This window comes from Ruditapes philippinarum, unplaced genomic scaffold (assembly GCF_026571515.1).
Source record: "Ruditapes philippinarum isolate M1 unplaced genomic scaffold, ASM2657151v2 ctg17804_1_1_1_1, whole genome shotgun sequence".
In the NCBI taxonomy this organism is placed as follows: domain Eukaryota; kingdom Metazoa; phylum Mollusca; class Bivalvia; order Venerida; family Veneridae; genus Ruditapes; species Ruditapes philippinarum.
In genome coordinates, this window is record NW_026852765.1 from 16,521 (window position 1) to 18,041 (window position 1,521).

A 1,521-nucleotide genomic window follows, 5' to 3' on the forward strand; every position below is an offset into this window, starting at 1 on the left:
TAATTATAAATATCAAAAATGAACACTTTCTATTCATGTGGTCAGAAAACGATGCGGGGTATATTACCGGATCCCCTCAGTACTGAATATCATTGGGGGGAAAACGACAATGTCGGATTATGTCAGTAATAAAACCTGACAGTTGTAAATGTTTTCGTACTTCATCTCCTAGATCACGAGTTCCATACCTTCTACTGTTGAGGATTGAATACCGCTGAAGCCGGTGTAAAGCGAAGCGAAAGATTTTGTACCTTTTTCTATTTCTCATAAACAGTCTCATTAAACAATAAAAACAACAAAACAAGAAAGTACAAGTAATGCAGCCTGTGTAAAAATTGAAGTCCGCACATTAACATGAAATAATGTGAATCTTGTTTTCTTAGTAACGCTTATCTAACGATTACATTCTGTTTTACATGTTTTATAAATGACTTTCTTTTTACATTAAATTAGAATTTAAATCACGATTTGCTATCAAAGATGCTGACGGCGAACACGAGTTTTGCTCTGGAATATTACCACCGGAGACATACAAATCAAAAGGTTCACGTATCGACTTGTTTTATCGACGTCTTGATTTTTCGGGATACCTGTATTCGTATGGCAAAATAAGAGAGCGAATTGAAGGATTTCGGATACATTATAAAATAACAAATCATTCATTTCAAAGGTATACAACTGAGATTACAGGATCTGAATCAGAATCATCAGGTATTACTTATATATTCATATTCAAAGCGAGATCAGAACAAAGATTTTATCATCTGTGAATGAAATCATGTTTTTTGTTATTATTTTAATGCCAGCTGGATACTTCACTATATAGTATAATCATATAATGGAATTCCTTTATTTCCTTAGAGCATAGAAATTATAGAATATTAAAAGAAAAGGTTAAGTAAAAAGTCTTCCCTTTGTTTCAATCATGAATATTTGGAATGATTTACTATTGGTAACGACTTAGTGTTTTGAAGAAGTGCATAAGAAATGGTATTTTGTATATGATATATAAGCCCCTAAAGGATCAATAAATAATTTTAAATGGAACATGTTTTTATATTTCAGCTTGCTCAGGGCTTTTCAGAAAATGCTATACAGTATTCTCTGAAGAGGTCTCATGGGATATTGCAAACAGCAAATGCCGTAAGCGCAGTGAACATCTTGTTACTATTGCATCAAGAAAGGAAATGAATTACCTACAATACTTACTACGAAATGCGTCATATTACATGTATCCGTGGCGTCCGAAAGGTAACAAACTTCGTGGAGCACATATTGGTAAATATATTGTTTGATTTATTTTCTTTCTCATTTTTAATTTGGAAATTAACACGTTAAAGTTTCATTTCAACAATGTTTATAGCTGGATTAAAAATAACTATTCAAAATGCTATTCTATATATATTTAGCGTAATATGTTACAATGTTTTGATTGTAATTTAAAGGCAAATACCTAAACTTAATCTGATTTTCTAATTAGTTCTGTCATCACAAATGGTATATGACGTTAGTTTTGTATAA

The 1,521-nt window shown here is 31.4% G+C and overlaps 1 protein-coding gene across 1 annotated transcript; it reads left to right on the forward strand.

The window, feature by feature from the left end:
* Positions 1–452: 452 nt before the first annotated feature.
* On the forward strand, positions 453–1,242 carry LOC132723927 (uncharacterized; the record flags this gene model as incomplete). The annotated part of the gene is given in 2 exon segments (XM_060708737.1): positions 453–711; positions 1,066–1,242. A coding segment is annotated over 1 exon segment (55 nt), but the record flags the coding sequence as incomplete, so codon positions are not given.
* Between the last annotated feature and the right edge of the window lie 279 nt (positions 1,243–1,521).